Source organism: Chiloscyllium punctatum, chromosome 44 (genome assembly GCF_047496795.1).
Source record: "Chiloscyllium punctatum isolate Juve2018m chromosome 44, sChiPun1.3, whole genome shotgun sequence".
NCBI lineage: Eukaryota > Metazoa > Chordata > Chondrichthyes > Orectolobiformes > Hemiscylliidae > Chiloscyllium > Chiloscyllium punctatum.
The window spans coordinates 44,993,930-45,012,686 of NC_092782.1; the positions used below are offsets into that span (position 1 = coordinate 44,993,930).

General features: G+C 40.1%; 1 protein-coding gene across 3 annotated transcripts in view; it reads right to left on the reverse strand.

The window, feature by feature from the left end:
- The window catches only part of LOC140466938 (uncharacterized), an 83,984-nt gene that overhangs the window by 37,801 nt on the left and 27,426 nt on the right, over positions 1 to 18,757 (reverse strand). For all 3 annotated transcript variants that reach the window (XM_072562804.1, XM_072562803.1, XM_072562805.1), the window contains 4 exons: positions 12,593 to 12,682; positions 9,264 to 9,343; positions 3,343 to 3,443; positions 224 to 361 (listed from right to left, as the gene is read on the reverse strand). In XM_072562804.1, the coding sequence (XP_072418905.1) occupies positions 224 to 361; positions 3,343 to 3,443; positions 9,264 to 9,343; positions 12,593 to 12,682 (409 nt within the window). The remainder of the gene's footprint in view (positions 1 to 223; positions 362 to 3,342; positions 3,444 to 9,263; positions 9,344 to 12,592; positions 12,683 to 18,757) is intronic.

Consider the following 18,757-nt stretch of genomic DNA (forward strand, 5'->3'; position numbering starts at 1 on the left):
TATCTGCCTCCTTGCAATGCCTCTGAAAGTGGAAGGCACTGGCAAGCTAGCAATGACAAGAACTCCAAGAAAAAATGTTCAAGATGAAGCATCAGCAGACTATGATCAAAGGACCTGCCTTTGGAGAGAACACATATTATTGCATGTACACACAGTTACACATTCCCTTTAACAACGCTGCACAGTACAGCAGCAGTTTGAAGTTGTCTGACTTAGTACTTACTTGGCTGGGTCACTTGATTCGACATTGCCACCTTTTCTTTGGCGGTTGAAGATTGGTAAGGAATCGGCAAACTTTCATTACGATTCCTCACCTTCGATTTACCGGGTACTGGCAAATATTTGTCTTTGGGTTCTGCATCTGGACAAGTGAAAATAACAATTTATCAATTTAAAATTATAAACACAATAGTTTAAACATTTGTTTTCTAATGAACAAACTTGAATTTATATATCACACCTTTTAAAGGACATTCCAATCAGTTCACAACAATGAAATGTTGTTTGTCCTCACTGTTGTAGCATAATTAACTTGACAACCCATTATGCACAGCCAGGTCCCACAGAAGGTAATGATATTAATGACTAAATCATTGTCCTTTGGTTAGTAGGGATAAATATTGGTGAATACCACAGTTCTTCTTCAAAATAGCACTTTTGATTCTCTTATTGAGCTTACAATCTGAGAGGTGGTATTTCTAATAATGTACCTCAGCGATCATGTTTAGATCTTACTTGAAAGATAACATCTAACAGCTCAACACTTCCTCAGAACATTTTTTTTAAAATTGATGAATGTGTATTACTGGCTGGGCCAGCATCAACTACCCATTCCTAGATGCCTTCATTATGGTGGTGCTGATGAGGTGTCATCCTGAACTACTACACACTCAATGTAGTCAGTAAATCCAAACCCAACTACTCATTGTGGGGAAGTTTCTTGTCCTGATTACTTTGAAAACTGCTATCAAATCCCTTCATATAACCCTTTTCTTCTCCAGGGAAAAGACTCTGACTTCTCCAATCTTCATCAGTGAAGGTTCCCATTACTGAAACTATGCTCTTAAACCTCTTCTCCACTCTCTTCAATTCATTCACAGCCTTATCAGAGGGCCAGAACTGATTTCAATACTCTAGCTGAGGTCTAACCAGCGGTTCAACATAACCTCCTTGCTCTCGTACTGTGTATTCCAATCTAACAAAGCCTGGGATACTGTATGCTTTATCAACTACTGAATACCTCCTGCAATAGTGATATAGAATGTAGCACCTTCCTTAAAGTGTGTACTGCATTCCACCCTAGCCAGCAGCACACCAAAAAAATAAGTTGCACTAGAAAACATCAGCACTGCAGAGGTTTCCGATCCCCAAGGCTAGTTTTCATGTCTGCAACTTTTGAGACACAAGAACAGATCATCTAGAGTATGATGAACTCCCTCACCAGCACAGGACCAAATGCAGCAATGTTAGAGCTCAGAAAAAGCTCTGTGAACACTTACAAAAGCGAACTCCAACAGCAGATTCAAGCACCTTAATGGGTCAAGCGCAGTTAGATTGGATGTCAGGCTAACCTTCTCCAGTGGTCTCTAGCATCACAGATACCAGTCTTCAGCCAATTCAATTCATTTCACGTGATATCAAGAAACAGTTGGAGGCACTGGAAACTGCAAAGGCTAGCGGCCCTAATGACATTCCAGCAATAGTACTTAAGTCTTGTGTTCCAAAACCAACTGCTCCCCTAGTAAAACTGTTCCAGTATCACTACAATTCTAGCATCTCCCTAATAATGTGGAAAATTGCCCAGGCATGTTCTGTGCACAAAAAAAAATTAAATTCAACCCAATGAATTAGCACCCATTCAGTCCACTTTCAATCATTACTAAAGTGATGGATGATGTCACCGACAGAGCTATAAAGCAGAATTTATTCAATAATAACTTGCTCAGGCCACACAGCTGACTGGTCAGCAACGTTCACATGCCATTAGTAAATAAAAAATGTTGGTGGTGTCCCAAAGTATTAATGAACCCAAATTTCTGGATTAGTGATCTGATAGCCTTACCATTAGTCTACTACACGATAGGAAGCGTGGAACTCAAAGCCAGAATATTTGTGTGATTGGTCCAGTTCAGCTTCTGGTTAATGGTAACCCCCAGATGTTGATAGTTGGGATTTATAATGGGAATAAATATCAAGAGAAGATGGTTTGGTTCTCTTTTTTGGAGTTAGTCATTCCCTGCCACTTGTATGGCACAAGTGCGATTGTACAAAACCTTCCTGTTGGGTGTGTTGATAGTGACCTGGATGCAAATTATTATGCCCTGGATTTGGGAGAATCCAGTGAGAAAGCAAACTCCACTGTTTTGTGCCTGAGGCTAGAACTGTCTAGAATTGATGCCCATCTGACAAATGGGGTAGCAGTTATCTGCAAGATGTAGTAATGTGTCAGATATCACCAGGAACCTCAGCTAATCCTTGGAAGGAACGAGAAGTGAAGTCATTCGAGGCCAAAGTGACGTTCGTAGCTGCAGACAAGCAACAGGGCAGAGTCACAGTCTTCTGTAGCACTAGTTATTGCTCTTGACAAGGTTGATCCATGTTCAGGAGTAGATTCTATGCTGACAATATGGTCTGTGTTGTCCTATCCCTTGGCACTCCCCTCTGCCTTCCTCATGCCAGAGTGGTGCCAGGAGAGCGATGATCCCCCCTGTACAACAGAGGATTTACCATCCTCTCTCCCCACTATCAGTGCTGAGCTGTTGATACCTCTATGCCAATGGCAGAGACCCCTCTTGCTCATTCAGCCTTTCATGGGACCCACTTAATTCTTTGGGATTCTCTGGCACCTCATTGTGTTTACTTCTATTCTCCTGATCTGACCCAAGCAATGTATGCAGTCTGGCTACCATCAAAATAAGAGCATTGACTTTAACAATGTTACTTGGCACTGTGAATGGATCAGCTGGAATCTGAAGGCCACTCTATGCTCACTCCAGTAAAGCTCACCACTTTTGCGAAATCAGCACACTGACTGGTGTCAATATTTTCATCTGGCCAGTTTGAAATTTCAACCCATGATAGCAACATGTTAATTTAATTGAGGAGTTGGAAGAGACAAAAAGCCTAAAATAAATAATAATAAAAATCTCAAGACTGTAACTAATGAATACAGCACACTTGGAAAAATAAATTATATATTTTGTTTTACAAATTTAACATCAAATCCAAATGATCAATTACTTTTGTTTTTGAGACTGTTTCATTTGCTGTATTTTTTTCAAAGTTTTACATTTACTTAACGTTTCCAACATTCACAATTTATAAGAGCAAAATCTCTCTTGCCTTTCAAAGTCTCTTTCAAATCTTTGTATGGAGCGTGTGAATCTTTGCTCAAAGTCTGTGACTTCAATATCTGAAGACTTGATAAATTCATGGAACGTGGCCTGAGAGCAACAGTAAAAACAAACAAAAAAATAGAGAGAAGCAGTGAGCATCACAAATGCATTTTTTCTTGCAATCAATGAACATTTTTGCCAAGCAATGGAGGAGGTTGGGAAATGAAGCGTGATTTGGTAAATATAATTGATGATAAGCAGAAGTATGTTTCTCCCCCCACAGGCAGAAAAGGAAACCTGAGAGCAAGATTAATTATTATTGGAATACTGTCCCAAAACAAATGTATTCTTACTATTAAATCTTGGTGAATATAATAACAGAATATGATTTTAAAAAGGTTAGATTTGTTAGTGCCACCATGCATCAGTAGATAAATACACTGTGTAACTGAGTATTACAAACCAGGACATTCCTCACTCAATTTCTAGTCCATGATAAATTGACTGTTTCAGCAAGGTAGCACTTATTGTACTAAGAGTAGCCCGAGGACATGCAGTGGTGATTTAACATTGATCACGTGTTTGGAGGTTGGGGGTCATAAATAGCTCCTATCAGTGACCTATGCTTGCATGTAAAATGAGCATTCTGACAAACTTAAGAACAGCCATCAATCACCATAGTCAATGCAGGAAAGTAGCCAGCTTCTTCACAAATTGAAGGGGCAAAATAAAAGCATTAAAAATTAACTGTCTTAATATTTCTGCATGCTACAGTTTAATTTAGTGATACTATGGAATGAACTTCTAGCACAGGGCATTTTCTTGCAGGAAACCTATACTGATTATTTACTGAGGCTGTTACAACTTTCCTTTACACAATAGCTTTTGAGACAAAAATGTTAGTTCTTATCTCTAACTCTTCAAAATCCAACTGCTGGCAGCATTAATATTGGGCTCAAATGTTACACTCACTTCCCCATTAGAACACTTTACCAGTGTTCTAAATCATTGCAATCTTACTTCTTTTTGAAGGTTTGATATTTGACAAGAAAAAAGGTTGACATGAGAGTCAACAGGATCATCATGTGAATGGAGAGCTCCTTTCAGCTTATAGCTAGTGTGAAATAGGCATGGGTTAAATACAAGTTAAAACCCATTGCATTGCACCAGTCAGTTAGTTTCAGGTCATTAAGAGCTAGGACAGAGGAACTTTACCAGTCCATACATCTCTCAAGCCTGTTCTGCCATTCAACCAGGTTGTGACTGGTTTGCATCCTCATTGCATCTAGTTTCTTTGATTGTAGCAGGAATTAGAAGTAGGATAGAGCTGTAGTACCTATGAAACCAGGTCAGGAATCGTTCAGAAATGACATTTCTACTTGATTGGCATGAGCCTTATTCTTGACCTCAAAATAACACCTACTTGTCACTTAAACATGTTTCACAACTGACATCAGTATTATTTCAGCTGAGAGAAAAACAGAACGTCCTGCAAACCTGAACTGTATACCAAAGACCCCAAGGTTAAAGGATAGTAATACAACCCATAATTGTCCAACTTGCAGCTCAAAATTATAGAAGCATTTACCCAGAAATCCATCCTTTGAAGTTTGAGCAATTTATTGGTAGATTCACTTTGGTTTCTTTGACCTGTTGTTGTATTAGTTGCTTGGAAAGGGCCACAAATCTAGAATCAGAGACAGCATCAGCAACTACAGCTATATGTACATCAGTGGTAACGGATTCAAATTTGATTTATTCAATGTCAAGGTTCCATGACATACATCAAGAGTCCTCAAGACAACAGTTTGGGCAATCTGATCTAAGAAATTGCACCATTCAATTTCACTTCCATATTGCTATAGATAATATATCCAAATGCTATGATGTGTTGTGTCATGTAATTCCATAAATCACAAATCCAAGTACACCAACAAAAGCTATGTTTGATTAGTTCCATAAGATGTGACGCATCAAGGTAAAACTAAATATTGCCTGCTTTAAACCATAATTCTCCATTACCACTTTCTCCAGAATAATTCTTGCAATGTTTCACAAAAACATGTCCCAGAATCAATGATAATCAAAATGCAGAGTGGAAGTTTACTCTTTGCCCATGCATGCTGGGATTTCCTAATGCTTTTCAGGCTGTTGGGTTCAGTAAGTATACAAATAAGTTCAATGTGGTACTAAACACAGTCTGTGGTACAGTTCCAGGTTCAATTTCACTATTTGTGGATTCACTATTAGCGGCATTGGACAGCAAAATGCACAATATTATTTGCCTCAATCCTTCTGGGATGGGGAAGAAATAATTTTGATTCCTGACCACTGTTTAGTGAATTCTGATGTAAAATTTGTAACAGATAAGGACAGGATTAAGTCCAGCTGTGATGCCATCTCAGTAGTTTATTCAATGAGAACCAAGAACATAAAAAAAAGGGATAAGCCATTTCCTGTACTGAAATCTTCCCCATCATTCAGTATAATCATGGCTACTTAGGGTCAATTCCATTCATCAATCCATTCCCTAAATCCTTTGATTCCCTGAGTGCTCAACACTCAGAGATTGTATGCACTATTTGTAAACTATAAGTTACAAACTACATAAATAACAGTTCTCATGCACTGTCACCTGTTTGTTATTCTAAGTAGTCCAAATTTAATTTATTTGTTTAGTAGAATCGGTTTTAAATGTTTGAGTCTGGTGATGGTGCTCTCGCAGGTTGGTTTTTTTCTCCAAAATCTGATGGTTGGAATGCTGTGCCGCCTAACTCAATTTTGAAATCTCCTCAGCTGATTCGGCTTATTTACTCTGTTGCTTTAGACACAACTTTCCTTCAGCAGCATTAGCTGCGTTTGACAATGCAATCTTTTCATTTTTCACCTTTGGGATCCTGCAGTCAGACGCTTCCTGTCTCGTACTATTTGTCAGTTTGTCAGTCCACTCACCAACAAAACACTAAATTTCTTCTGAAATATTTAAGGTTATTACTCCAAACTTTTGATATGTCTCTGAGAACTTGAGTGGCTTTGGCATCACATCTATTGTGGAATTCAAAGTTCACACGCTTGGGAAGATGTTTCAAAAATCTGAAAAACTTATGAAGCTAGCTGTCACACAACTACTGTGCCATAAACCCACAGGTACTAAGATCGAGCCAAAAAGAGATTTTGCCTTGCTCACAAATGAAGCATGTGATATATAAATGAATTTCAATGATGATTTGATGCCTATTATGCAGGCCATATGTCCCAAAGACTTGCAGACCATATCAAACAACAAATCCCATCGATCATTCACAACAGGCAGCATGCTGATTGCGCTCAATCAGCCTGTGCTTGCGAGTCTCAAAAAATATATCCATCTTAGATGTGCTCCTGCTTTTGGAAATCATTTTCTAAATAATATGGACTGCACTAGTAGTTACACCAGAAATGAATTTAAGATTATCAGTCAGGCTTTATATATACACAGACACTTACACATTGACAAAAGGGAACTGTACATAAATAGAGATTTTGTTCATAAAGGTAAGGCTTGAGAGTCAGCTAATTGCTGCTGCATCCCCATGGCAACATTCTAACTGCTCAGAATTGACCTGTCTGGTCTGGGAATCAAGATTGACAGTTAACTGTTCTTGATTAGAGTGGTGCTGGAAAAGCACAGCAGGTCAGGCAGCATCCAAGGATCAAGAAAATCGACGTTTCACGCAAAAGCCCTTCATCAGGAGTAGAGGCAGGGAGCCTGCAGAGTAGACAGATAAATGAGAGGGGGGTGGGGGTTGAAGGGGGCCTCCTTCACCGCTGCTCCCTCACCACCCAACGCCTGGAGGAGGAATGCCTCATCTTCCGCCTTGGAAGGCTTCAACCCCATAGCATCAATGTGGATTTCACTAGTTTCCTCATTTCCCCTTCCCCCACTTCACCCCAGCTCCAACCTTCCAGCTCGGCACCACCCTCATGACCTGTCCTACCTACCTGCCTATCTTCCTTTCCACCTCTCCGCTCCACCTTCCTCTCTGGCCTATCACCTCTTTCCCCACCCCCATTCATCTATTGTACTCTATGCTACTTTCTCCCCACCCCACTCCCCTCTCATTTATCTCTCCATTCTGTAGGCTCCCTGCCTCTATTCCTGATGAAGGGCTTTTGCCCGAAACATCAATCTTCCTGCTCCTCAGATGCTGCTCCAGCACCACTCTAATCTAGACTCTGGTTTCCAGTATCTGCAATCCTTGTTTTTACCTAGTTAACTGTTCTTGCTGCTTCCCCATGTCAATGATGGCCTAACCAATCAGCAACCTCTTCTCATGCTCTTTAAAATAGTGTGCCTTATCTCAGCTCTTCTTGTGTTCTATAATTCTAATGAGAGCAAGATAAAAGGCTTTAATATCCTGTCTCACTTTAGTAATGTATAAATATCTAAAATTCCAGATCTTCAGATTTCCCAAAGCACTGATGAGCATCGTTCTGTTACAGACCCTCAAAGCTATCTTTAACTTTTAGATCACCATCTGATGTAATTTTACAAAGGTCTGCAAAGCTTGTAATGTTACTGGACCTTTATTTTGCACTTCATATTAATTTGATGCTCTCAGTCTGTTGTCTTCACTGCAATAGTTTATAAATCATTTTCTCTTTTAGACTGGATGTTACTAGTCTGTTCTAAGGTGCAAAGCATATCGTCCAATTCTTCTTCTGACATCTCTCCAGCACCCAAGCTTGACTTGTCCGAATCATGGCCAATATTTCTGTAGCAATCGCTTCCATCGTCTTTATAGGTTTATTAAACACCCAAGTGAAATTAAAATAGATTTCCTCATGCTGAACATACCTTATTTTCTTTTATTTGATTCTGCAACACTTACAATTTGTCCTCCAGCTTTCAACTTTCGGCTGACCCTTCTGTGGACATCAGCTGCTTTTCTCCACATTGTCACACCGTAGGTCTAAGCTGCTTCTCCACATTGTGGAAAAACTTTTCCTGTTCTTCAAATTATGTGCTGCAGCTCTTGATTTACAAACTCATAGCTTCTGCACTGGTTTATATATATATTTGAGAACAGATTATCTTATATTAGCAATTGTATTCTCATTGTAGGACTTCTTGAGCCTAAGGTGATTCCATCTTTGATTAAATCATCTTTAATGTGCCCTATTCCAAAGGTTTCTGCAAGCTGTCTTAATGGAGTCACTTAATGGCTCTTTTTCACCTTGTGGTCTTCTACTGAAGATGTGCTGTCCACAAATTATGCTCACTTCAGGTTCAAAGATTTAGGGTATATTTAGTTTCGCACCAATAGTGATACAAATGCAGATTTTTTAGCTGCTCTGACTTGTTGATTAATCGCATTCCTAAAATTCTGCCAATACCTATGGCAAAAATGCCAGTTCTGTTTCATATCATCTTTCATTTCAACTGATATGCAGGCCTAGAGTGGAAAAGTTTGAGCGAATATACCAGTTTTGGCTTTGTTCGTTTCCACATTTTTTCTTTTTCAGTCTTTGTGATTTTATGCAGCTTTCACATCCCTGAACATTCCTATGGTCCTCTTTCAGAAGCTATGTTTCTGTACAGATCTTCAACATTCAAACTCATGTTCCACTCCTAAAACTACAGTCTGTGCTCACAGGAACATTATACTGCATCATCACTGGAGTGCTTAAAATGACTGCCTGTAATATGTGCATCTTATGGTAGAGATCACATGACAGACAGGCGGCAGGACCTTCGTACATGATCACATTCAGATCAAAACAACATCAAGAATAGCAATATCAACAGAATGAACACCAAAAGAGGTCAACAGGTCTAAGAAATGGAAGAAGGCAAAATAGGAAGAAACGTTTAACATATGTTCCTTACACAGCATTGCACTGATTTATACCTTACCAGTCCACCTGAATATGTCACAACATGCTTACCTCTTCGCCTCATTAACATCCTTAAGTTTAGAAAGCCCCTCTTCTTCACTATCCCAGGGGCTTGAGTCAACAATATTTTCCTAAAAGCAATCGATGATAAAAATGCTGTGAATAATCCCAACACAGTTCTGAGTCTTTTAGAGAGTTAAAACCATGAGTTAATCAATTTTGCAAAGGAAACCAACATTCTCCATCAGTTACAACTCATATCATTACATATAATCATTTTAAAAATAAGATTCTTAATCACCACACAGATTTCACAATACATTAAAGGATAGCAGGGGAGATTTAAAAAAACTTCCCCAAGACAAAAGAATGACATAGTTCCTCACAAACCCAGCTCTGCCTCGCTTAACATGTTGGGTTATCAACCTGAAGCATCGGCTCTGTTTCTCTCCACAGATGCTGTGCAACCTGCTAAATATTTCCAGCATTTTGTTTTTAATCCCAGTTCAGCTTTTCTGATAATTAGTATAAATCTGTTAAAGCTTAGTTTAGACTGTATTATTTAGTCATAAATATTATATTTGTTAATTAATCATTTTAAGACCCACTGTTTCTTTTCAGATTAAGCTTGGTGTTAAGAAATTCCTGCAATTTTAGCCATCAAATTTCAACAGATCAAATCAAATATAACATAACTATAACAAGTAATGTTGCCTCAAATTTATCCAATAAAACTATCTTATTTTTTACATTTCATTGTAGACCATACACCCACTTTGCTCCATATAACACATGGTAACTTTCCAATAACGTGGTGAAGCCCCATACTCAGAAGTATATTAATATGGCAACTTTCCAAAACATATGAGAATCATTGGCCTGACTGAGGCTGCAAACAGGATCCTGGTGCCAATTTGGAGCTGGGAATGGAGGAACAGGTGTCAAATTTGTTGATAGCAGCTGACATGCTGGTTTATCACCAAGTTTCTGACTCCCAGTTAATTCCCTGGAGGCGACATCAAGCACAAAACAGCTACTTATTCAGATGCCTGTTAAATTAATTAACGAGTAAAATCCAGGCCCATAATCAAATGCTGACTGGAACCATGTTTATAGTCAGCCTCCTCACAGCAAATAGGGATGATCTCTTTGAGGACCATTAGCTGGACAGTGAGCATGCCCTTTGGCCACTATTAAGCCAATCCTCCCAAATCCCATAAATATTCCAGACAAAATGCAGACCTCATGTATGATCCAGATTCAAGTCTGACCCCATTCATAAAACCCTGCCTTGCAAGTTTGGAACCAAATTAGGATAGTGATAAGCTGCCAGTGAATATTAACTATGTAACAGGTTCAAATTAAATTCAGCAGAATCTGCAACCTCATGGCCTGGCATACCCTCCTCTCAACCATTACAATCAAGCCAGGGGATCAACCCTGTTTCAATCGAGTGTGCAAGAGGGCATTCCAGGATCAGCACCAGGCATATCTGAGGATGAGGTGTCAACCTGGTGAAGCTATCAATCAGGACTACTAGCTCATCAAATGGCATAAGCAGCGAGTAATAGACAGAGCTAATCGATCCCATACCAGCGGAACAGATCTAAGCTTTGCAGTCCTGCCACATCCAGTTGTGAATGTTGGTGGACAATTAAACAACTCACTGGAGAGGGGAGCTCCACAAACATCCCCATCCTCAATGATGGAAGAGCCCAGCACATCAGTGCAAAATTTAAGGCTGCAGCATTTGCAGCAATTGTCAGCCAGAAGTTGCTGAGTGGATGATTCATCTTGACCTCCCCCAATGGTCCCCAGCTTTAGAAATACCAATCTTCAGCCAATTCAATTCATTCCACATGATATAAAACAACAGTTGGAGACACTGGATACTGCAAATACTATGGGCCCTGACGAAATATCAGCAAGTAACATTCACACTGTGTAAATGCTAGGCTATGATCACCAACAATAAGAGGTATTCTAACCACCACTCCTTGACAGTCAATGCTGTTCTCATCACTGAATCCCCCACTATCAACATTCTTGGAGTTACCTTTGACCAGAAACTCAACTGGGGACTCACCACATAAACATAGTGGCTACGAGAGCAGGTCAGAGGCTAGGAATACTGCAGCAAGTAACTCACCTCCTGACTCTCAAAGGTCTGTCCATTATCTACAAGACACAAGTTCAGAGAGTGATGAAATACTTCCCACATGCCTGCATGGGTACAGCTTTAACAATGTTCAAGAAGCTTTTCACCAACCAGGACAAAGCAGCTTGCTTGACTGGCATTCCATCCACAAGTATCCACCTCCTTTCATCACTGATGCTCAGTAGCAGCAGTGTGTACTACCTACAAGTTGCACTGCAGCAAATTCACCAAAGATGCTCAGACTGTTCCCTATAAACCCATGACCACTTCCATCTCAAAGGACAAGGGGAACAGATACATGGGAACATCACCACCTGCAGGTTTCCCCTCCTAACCACTCACCATCTTGACTTGGAACTATATCTCCATTCCTTCATTGTCACTGGGTCAAAATCCTGGAATTCCCTCCTTAACTGTATTTTGAGTTAACCCACAGCAGATGGACTGCAGCAATTCAAGAAGGAAACTCACTACTGCCTTCTCAAGGGCAGTTAGGGATGAGCAATAGATGCTGGCCAGCCAGCAACACAGACATCCCACAAAATAAATAAAATAAAAATTGCTCGTTTATTTTGCAGCAAATTCTTACACCTAGATTAATTCAATTGTAACAGCCTGATTTTAAATCTAGTTCTAAGAAATAAATACAAAATTATTTTTAAAACATATTACACTACAAATTAGCACTCAGTGTCTCCTACTGATAGTGAAACAAATCGTCAGCTGCCATTTCTTTGAATCAATAAATGATTTAGCCCTACTCCAGATTAATAAACTGGTCAATACTTCATACAGCAGAGGTGTGTGCTATTATTGATGGGGTCTTCCAGATGAGATATTAAACGGAGGCCTTAACTGGCTCATGATGGTGCATATAATCCCACAGCACAAGTTAATAATGTTTCCCTAGCCAATATTCATTCTACAATTTACCCAACTGAAACAGATTAACTGGTTTGTCTCATTGCTGCTTACAAATCCTTGATGTATATACAGCAGCATAAACTTTAACCAAAAAAACAATAGATACTCTTCACAATATCCAACCATTGTGAAATGCTTTGGGGTATCCTGAAAATGTGAAAATGCGATACAAATGCATGTTGTTTAATTTGTACCCAACTGCTGAAGAGTTATAATGAATAAAAAGTGTCAAAAGCAGTCAAAGAAGAAGTGCTACAGAAATAACAATATTAATCATTAGCTTTTGAATTTTCCATACCTGGAGTTCAGAGTTTTTATCATTTATCGGCAATGTGTTTTGCTTGCTGGAAACTCGACTATCCAATGAACTACTTTCATTTTCACTATCCTTGTGTGGAAGCAAAAAAAAGTTTAAATTTATCCAAAATTGACAAATATCAGATTTCTGATGAAGGGTCTTTGCCCGAAAAGTCGATTTTCCTGCTCCTCGGATGCAGCCTGACCTGCTGTGCTTTTCCAGCACCACTCTAATCTTGACTCTAATCTCTAGCATCTGCAGTACCCACTTCTGCCTAAACATCAGATTTATGTTAACAGAATGTAGGGATAAGGATCCACTAAGTCACAATAAATTTGAGATATGTAAAAGTATTTTGTATTCACAGTATGTTGTTCAGAGTCCAATCTAGGGAAAGCTCTGGAATAGTCATGTCCCTCAAGCAAGTAGGAAAAGTTCTAGGAAACTAGCGTAACTCAAAACCATTGAAGTTTACAGCATGGGAGTCATTCAGCCCATTATTTGTGCATTGTCTTTACGAAACATTCTATTGTCATGTTCAGTCTCCCAGAGCCTTGTGTTTTCCTCTACCTTTTCTAAAATAGAAGCTGAATAAATATTTGAAAGCCTACTTTAATCTAACCTTCCACTGGAAAAGCATACCAAAATCATTTACTTAAAGAAATTTCTAACATTTTGTTTACATTCTCAGTTACAACTTTAATTGATGACTGCTCATGACTAATTGCTCTAATTAGAGGCATTAGTGTTTATCTATTCACGCTGTCAAAGCCATTTAACAAATTCATTTTTAATCTGTTCTGGCTCGATGTAATTAGACCCTGTACCTCAAACATGACATGTTCTATGTGTCATGATCTACAATTTCATCAAATAAAGAAGCACCTGATTTATGAATGTCTGATTTAGGAATACAATCACACTGTTGCATGGGATTGCAAGAACATTTCCTGTGTTACAAACAGCTGATTCAGTATTCAGTATTGTGTTCTACCTATGTAGAAATTGACTTGCAAACAGACTCCAGACAGAACCCATTCGCAACCTGGTACCATCTGTAACTTAAGCAAATTGGTGAGGCGAAGTCTTTATTTTGCAATGTCAACATAGGATTCCTACGATCAAAGAATCTGGGAGCATAAATCTCATTCCTCATAATGGGCTTCCCACAACATTTTTTAAAAAGGGTGAAAGGTTGTGAACAGAGGCACTCTTGAACTGTACCAAAATACAGAGGCATCATAGCATCCAAGTAATGACCAATAAGCACTTTCACTGTTAGCTTTATTCATCTGGCCCTTCTACAAGTTAGAGATCTAAAAAGTTGCCAGAATTGTCCATGCACCAGTTTGAACTTGTGGGACTAGTTGCAAATTGAGAAGAGTTTTCACATTTAAGAAAGGTGAGCTTAAATGTGTATGGGGAAGTAAACCCCCAAGCAGTGACAGCCAATCAGGATCTTGTCGCAGCATGCTCCTACAGGTGTCACCAGGATGGGATTGAACGTAAGCAGGAAGTTCCATGCAGTTGGCAAGTAAATAATTAGGAAACTTAAAAAACAATTACGTTTTCAATTACTTTCAGGAAGCTTGTAATAAAGTCCCACCAAAAAGGTTAGTGTGCAAAATCAAAGCACTTGGGATTTGGGGTAATGTACCAGCATTGATTCAGAACTGTTTATCAGAGAGGAAACAGAATAGAAATACATCAGTCTTTTTCATTGTAGAAGGTAGTGACTAGTAGGGTACAAGAATCCATGATTGGGCCAAGGATATTCATTACACATATCTCAAATGAGAATCAAATGATTGAAAGTGATGAAGAGAATGTAAAGAAGCTTCAAGGCTATTTAGACCAGGTTGACCAAGCGGACAAATACATGGCAGATACAGTAGGTCATGGATAAATGTGGAGTTAGGAGAAACAGATTGGCAGAGTATAATTTAAATGATGATAAATTTGGAAATGTTGACATACAAAAAGACCTGGGGATCCTATACACTAGTCACAAAGCATGTATGCAGGTGCAGCAAGCATATAGGGAGGCAAATGATGTGCTGATCTTCAGTTCAAGTGTGTTTGAGTACAGGAGCAAAGAGCATTGCAGCAGTACAGAGTCATGGTGAGACCACACCTGGTATATTGTGCCCAGTCCAGGCTTCCTTATCAAATGAAAATATATACTGCCATAAAGAAAGTTTAGTGAAGGTTCACTATTCTGATTCCTGAGATGGCAGTATTGTCATCTAAAGAAACATGGGGTCAGCTGGACCTGTGTTCAATGGAATTTAGAAGAACAAAAGGGAATTGCAAAACATCATTTAAAATTCTAATAGTGCTGGACAAGTTAAAATGCAGGAATAATGGTTTTCCTAGTCAGAATGTCCAGAACAAGGCTCATGCTCTCAGGATTCAAGGTGGGCAATTTCATGCTGAGATGATGAAAACTTTCTTCACCAAGAGAGTAGTGAACCTGTAGAATTCTCTATCACAAGATTTTGTGGAGGCCAGTGCACTAACTATATTTACCAGAAAAATAACAGATTTCTAAAGGCTGAAGGTATCAACAGGACAGAGCGAGAGTATGAAATACATAATTATGTACATAAATAATTGCTTGGTAGTACAAAACAAGCACTGCTAAAAGGAAATGAGAGCTTGAAACTTTCTGTCTACCTCCCATCAAAATGAGGATGCAAGAAACGCACTTGAAAAAACAACACCATTTTATGCAGCATGGGATGAGGATACTGCTTGACTGTGGTATCATTGGCATGAAGCAGCAGCAAGAGTTAACTATCAGTTTTAATTCTCAGACCACTCACTCAGATAGATTTGGATTAATCTTGGTGTTGTCAGAAGGTACAAAGATTGACTGTTTCCATTGACATTTTCATTAAAAAAGTGGCTTCAAGTGTGTATACTTTAATGCCAGAAGTATACGAAATAAGGTAGGTGAACTCGCAGCGTGGGTTGGTACCTGGGACTTCGATGTTGTGGCTATTACGGAGACGTGGCTAGATCAGGGACAGGATTGGCTGTTGCAGGTTCCAGGGTTTAAATGTTTTAGTAGGGTCAGAGGTGGGGGTAAAAGAGGGGGGGGTGTGGCTTTGCTTGTCAAAGATAGTATTACAGCGGTGGAAAGGAAGATGGACGAAGATTTGCCATCTGAGGTAGTTTGGGTTGAGGTTAGGAATAGGAGAGGTGAGGTCACCCTGTTAGGAGTCTTTTACAGGCCTCCTAATAGTCCTAGAATCGTTGAAGAAAGGATTGCGAAGATGATTCAGGAGAAGAGTGACAGTAATAGGGTGATTGTTATGGGAGACTTTAACTTTCCTGATATTGATTGGGAAAGCTATAGCTCAAGTTCGTTAGATGGGTCAGTGTTTGTGCAATGTGTGCAGGAGAGTTTCCTGACACAATATGTAGATAAGCCAACAAGAGGTGAGGCCATACTGGATTTGGTTCTGGGTAACGAACCAGGCCAGGTATTAGAACTAGAGGTAGGTGAGCACTTTGGGGACAGTGACCACAATTCGGTGATTTTTACTCTAGTGATGGAGAGGGATAAGTGTGTACTACAGGGCAAGAGTTATAGCTGGGGGCAGGGAAATTATGATGCGTTGAGGCATGACTTAGGATGTGTGGATTGGAAAAGTAGATTCCAAGGCAAGAGCGTAATTGATATGTGGAACTTGTTCAAGGAGCAACTATTGAGTGTCCTTGATAAGTACGTACCTATCAGGCAGGGAGGAAAGGGTCGTGTGAGGGAGCCGTGGTTTAATAAGGAGTTGGAATCCCTTGTTAAATGGAAGAGGGCGGCCTTTGTAAAGATGAGGCGTGAAGGTTCAATAGGGGCGATTGAGAGTTATAAGGTAGCCCGGAAGGACCTGAAGAGAGAGCTAAGAGCAGCAAGGTGGGGACATGAAAGGTCCTTAGTTGGTAGGATTAGGGAAAACCCTAAGGCTTTCTATAGGTATGTTAGGAATAAAAGAATGACTAGGGAAGGAATAGGTCCAATCAAGGATAGTAATGGGAAGTTGCGTGTGGAGGCTGAAGAGATTGGGGAGGCGCTGAATGAATACTTTTCGTCAGTATTCACTCAGGAACAGGACATTGTTGTCGATATGAATACTGAGGCACGAATAAGTAGAATGGATGGCTTTGAGATATGTAGAGAAGAGGTGTTGGAAATTCTGGCAAGGGTGAAAATAGATAAGTCCCCTGGGCCTGATTGCATTTATCCTAGGATTCTCTGGGAAGCAAGGGAGGAGATTGCAGAGCCATTGGCCTTGATTTTTGTGTCCTCTTTGTTGACAGGAGTAGTGCCAGAGGACTGGAGGCTAGCAAACGTGGTTCCCTTGTTCAAGAAGGGGAGTAGGGATAATCCTAGTAACTATAGGCCAGTGAGTCTCACTTCTGTTGTGGGCAAAGTCTTAGAGAGAATTGTAAGGGATAGGATTTATGCACATCTGGATAAGAATGATGTGATCAAGGATAGTCAGCATGGTTTTGTGAAGGGCAGGTCGTGCCTCACAAACCTTATTGAATTCTTTGAGAAGGTGACTAAGGAGGTAGATGAGGGGAAAGCGGTAGATGTGGTATATATGGATTTTAGTAAGGCGTTTGATAAGGTCCCCTATGGTAGGCTACTGCAGAAAATACAGAGATATGGCATTGAGGGTGAGTTGGAGGTTTGGATTAGGAATTGGCTCTCTGGAAGAAGACAGAGGGTAGTAGTTGATGGCAAAGGTTCATCTTGGAGTGCCGTCACTAGCGGTGTTCCGCAAGGATCTGTTTTGGGACCATTGCTGTTTGTCATTTTTATAAATGACCTGGAGGAAGGGTTAGAAGGTTGGGTGAGCAAGTTTGCGGATGATACGAAAGTCGGAGGAGTTGTAGACAGTGAGGAAGGATATGGCAGGTTACAGCGGGATATAGAGAAGCTGCAGAGCTGGGCAGAAAGGTGGCAAATGGAGTTCAATGTAGCTAAGTGTGAAGTGATTCACTTTGGTAAGAGTAATAAAAAGATGGATTACTGGGCTAATGGTAGACTACTTGGTAGTGTGGAAGAGCAGAGGGATCTTGGTGTCCATGTACACAGATCTCTGAAAGTTGCCACCCAGGTAAATAGTGCAGTGAAGAAGACATATGGCGTACTGGCTTTTATTGGTAGAGGAATTGAGTTCCGGAGTCCTGAGGTCATGCTGCAGTTGTATAAGACTCTGGTGCGGCCGCATCTGGAATATTGTGTGCAGTTTTGGTCGCCATACTATAGGAAGGATGTGGAGGCACTGGAACGGGTGCAGAGGAAGTTTACCAGGATGTTGCCTGGTATGGTAGGAAGATCCTATGAGGAAAGGCTGAGGCACTTGGGGTTGTTTTCATTGGAGAAAAGAAGGTTTAGGGGTGATTTGATAGAGGTGTACAAGATGATTAGGGGGTTAGATAGGGTTGACAGTGAGAACCTTTTTCCACATATGGAGTCAGCTATTACAAGGGGGCATAGCTTTAAATTAAGGGGGGGTAGATATAGGACTGATGTTAGGGGTAGGTTCTTCACTCAGCGAGTCGCAAGTTCATGGAATGCCCTGCCAGTAGCAGTAGTAGACTCTCCCTCTTTATGGGTATTTAAGCGGGCATTGGATAGGTATATGGAGGATAGTGGGTTAGTGTAGGTTAGGTGGGCTTTGATCGGCGCAACATCGAGGGCCGAAGGGCCTGTACTGCGCTGTATTCTTCTATGTTCTATGTTCTATGTTCCATGTAATGCACAAATTTATTCTGACTACACAAAACTGGTATCTATGTGCTTATATGAAAGCTTCTAGCATGTGCAAATGCGTTACACTGATTATTTTGAATTGGATCCCAAGTTCTAAGCACATTCCAAATTATTTAATAAATTATTTGCAATGGCAGAAGCACATCTAATGATGCATATACTTCTCTAGCTGGTTGAGCATAATGTGCATGTTGCCCATCCCAAATGGTCAATGGTACATGTTGAGAACATGTTTCCTCTCCAGTTCTGCAATTTCTGCCAAATGTTGGTGAGCCACAGTAACCCAAGTCATGGTCACTTTATTCGGATATCCTTCCTTTAACAGCAGAGAGTGTTATGTATTCCATCCTGCTGATTGTTTAGGAAACCAGGAGCAGGAA